Here is a 1,632-nt window from a genome sequence, read left to right as displayed (position 1 = left end):
CCATTATTTTATGCCTGACTTATTTGGTTCCTTTGGAAACTTTGGGATCTCCCCTAAAATGCAAATAAAATGCCTGTGGGTTTGACCAATGTCTAGAAGCGTGAGTGTGGTTGGAGCGGTTAATCACAAAGCGGGGGCTGCATCCCATCTCTACATAACAGCTTTTCAAAATAAAGACCTCACCCCACGAGTGACGAATTCATTTTCCAAACACCAGGCAAACATACCTGTAGGTTGTTTCCTCTCTGCCTCTCTCTCACCAAACTCAGCTCCCACTGGGGCTCACCTACATGTTTCCCAAGAGCTGCTTGAAGGAGGCGGCACTCACAACGGGCCAGGTAGAAAGCACAAGACAAGTGGAGGAGTTCATCCAGAGAAGCAGCGAGTGCCTGGAGAAAAAGTTGCTCGTGCCGAGAAGAGCTGGGCTGGTATCCTAACAGGCCAAACAGTTTCTTAATCTGTGGCATCGACAGCACAGGTTTGATATAGTGGGTGAACATGCCGGAGTACATCTGGGACACGAGTGGAAACAAAGAAAAACAAACAAATCAAAAATTAGAAAATCAATCAATCAAATATCTTTACTTATTTCTTATCAGATACATTGTCTCTTTTACAAGAGAGACCTCGCTAAAATATCATATAGTCATGTAAAAACATGCGTCATATTTGAACCCCTGAACTGATTTTGTCCTGGACATGTCATGTCATGTCATAATCATAACCCTCACCCTAACCCTAACCAAAGAGCATTTTATTTTTAATGGCCATTTTGATGATATTATAATAGCCCTAAATCAGAAATTTAATCATAGATTCCATCATTTTTTTTCTGCCAACCTTGACTACTTTGTACTCTTCCCTCCAGGGACCGAGGTACAGGTTCAGGGCCGCTTGCTCCAGGACCTCAAAAGCTTTAGCCAGGCCTTGCAGCCCTCCTCTGGCTTTGACTTGCCCACCCCTGGCTGCTCTTGTTGCTGATGCCATTGCTGCTGCCTTGAGCGACTCCTCCATCACACTCAGTGGATCCAGACCCAGGCAGTGTGTCTCCTGAGCATCTCCATCCCTCAGTGGCCCCTCCACCTGCTTCCACAGCTCCTCATCTCTGCACGCCAGGTTGGAGCCTCGTCCCATAATTTGCTGCTCCAGACTGTGATCATAGGCATTCTTAAGATCGCTGGCTCTCTGCTTGGAGTTGCTCATCTCTATCATTCAGCTGAGCGGGAGACAAACAGGACAACGAAATGAAGGATGAAACTCTGTTCTCATCTGATAATAACTGTGCTGTTCGAACATAATCATTATTTGGCCAATCTGATCTAATCCATTATTTTACAGTTTCCCAGATCCAGAAGATCCAAATCTTCTTAAATTAAAATGGAGGATGAGCTTCAGCAGGAGATTTGTATGTTAATGATATCTTGATCAGTTATGAGACCAATTTTAATATATAAACTACATACACATGTTCCATATGCTAGTCAGTGCTTAATCCAAATTAATACAAAGGCTGTGATGCTCCAACAGTAAACTCCACTGCATCCTTACAGCTGTAAGCATGAGCACATCACCCCAGGCCCTGTTCACTTCAGAATTCAGGTTAAGACTTTGCTGCTTACTTTTAAGAATCTT

At 43.9% G+C, this 1,632-nt stretch overlaps 1 protein-coding gene across 1 annotated transcript; it reads right to left on the bottom strand.

Annotated features, from left to right (window-relative positions):
- Positions 1–6: 6 nt before the first annotated feature.
- LOC111656876 (spermatogenesis-associated protein 2-like protein) lies at positions 7–1,601 on the bottom strand. Its single transcript, XM_023408776.2, has 2 exons — positions 841–1,601; positions 7–512 (listed from the first exon to the last, which is right to left on the bottom strand). The coding sequence occupies exons 1-2, from the start codon at positions 1,210–1,212 to the stop codon at positions 180–182; spliced, it is 705 nt and encodes a 234-aa protein (XP_023264544.1). The 5' UTR covers positions 1,213–1,601; the 3' UTR covers positions 7–179.
- Positions 1,602–1,632: the final 31 nt, after the last annotated feature.

The sequence above is a fragment of the Seriola lalandi genome, unplaced genomic scaffold (genome assembly GCF_002814215.2).
Source record: "Seriola lalandi dorsalis isolate HSWRI2012SDOR001 ecotype SW California unplaced genomic scaffold, Sedor1 jcf7180001976969, whole genome shotgun sequence".
Classification (NCBI taxonomy): domain Eukaryota; kingdom Metazoa; phylum Chordata; class Actinopteri; order Carangiformes; family Carangidae; genus Seriola; species Seriola lalandi.
This window is presented reverse-complemented; position numbering and strand designations above follow the sequence as displayed.

Coding starts and splice junctions, on each gene's coding strand:
- LOC111656876 (XM_023408776.2), bottom strand. CDS start 1,212: ATGATAGAGATGAGCAACTCCAAGCAGAGAGCCAGCGATCTTAAGAAT. Junction 513..840: donor AAGAGTACAAAGTAGTCAAG/GTTGGCAGAAAA, acceptor CTCGTGTCCCAG/ATGTACTCCGGCATGTTCAC.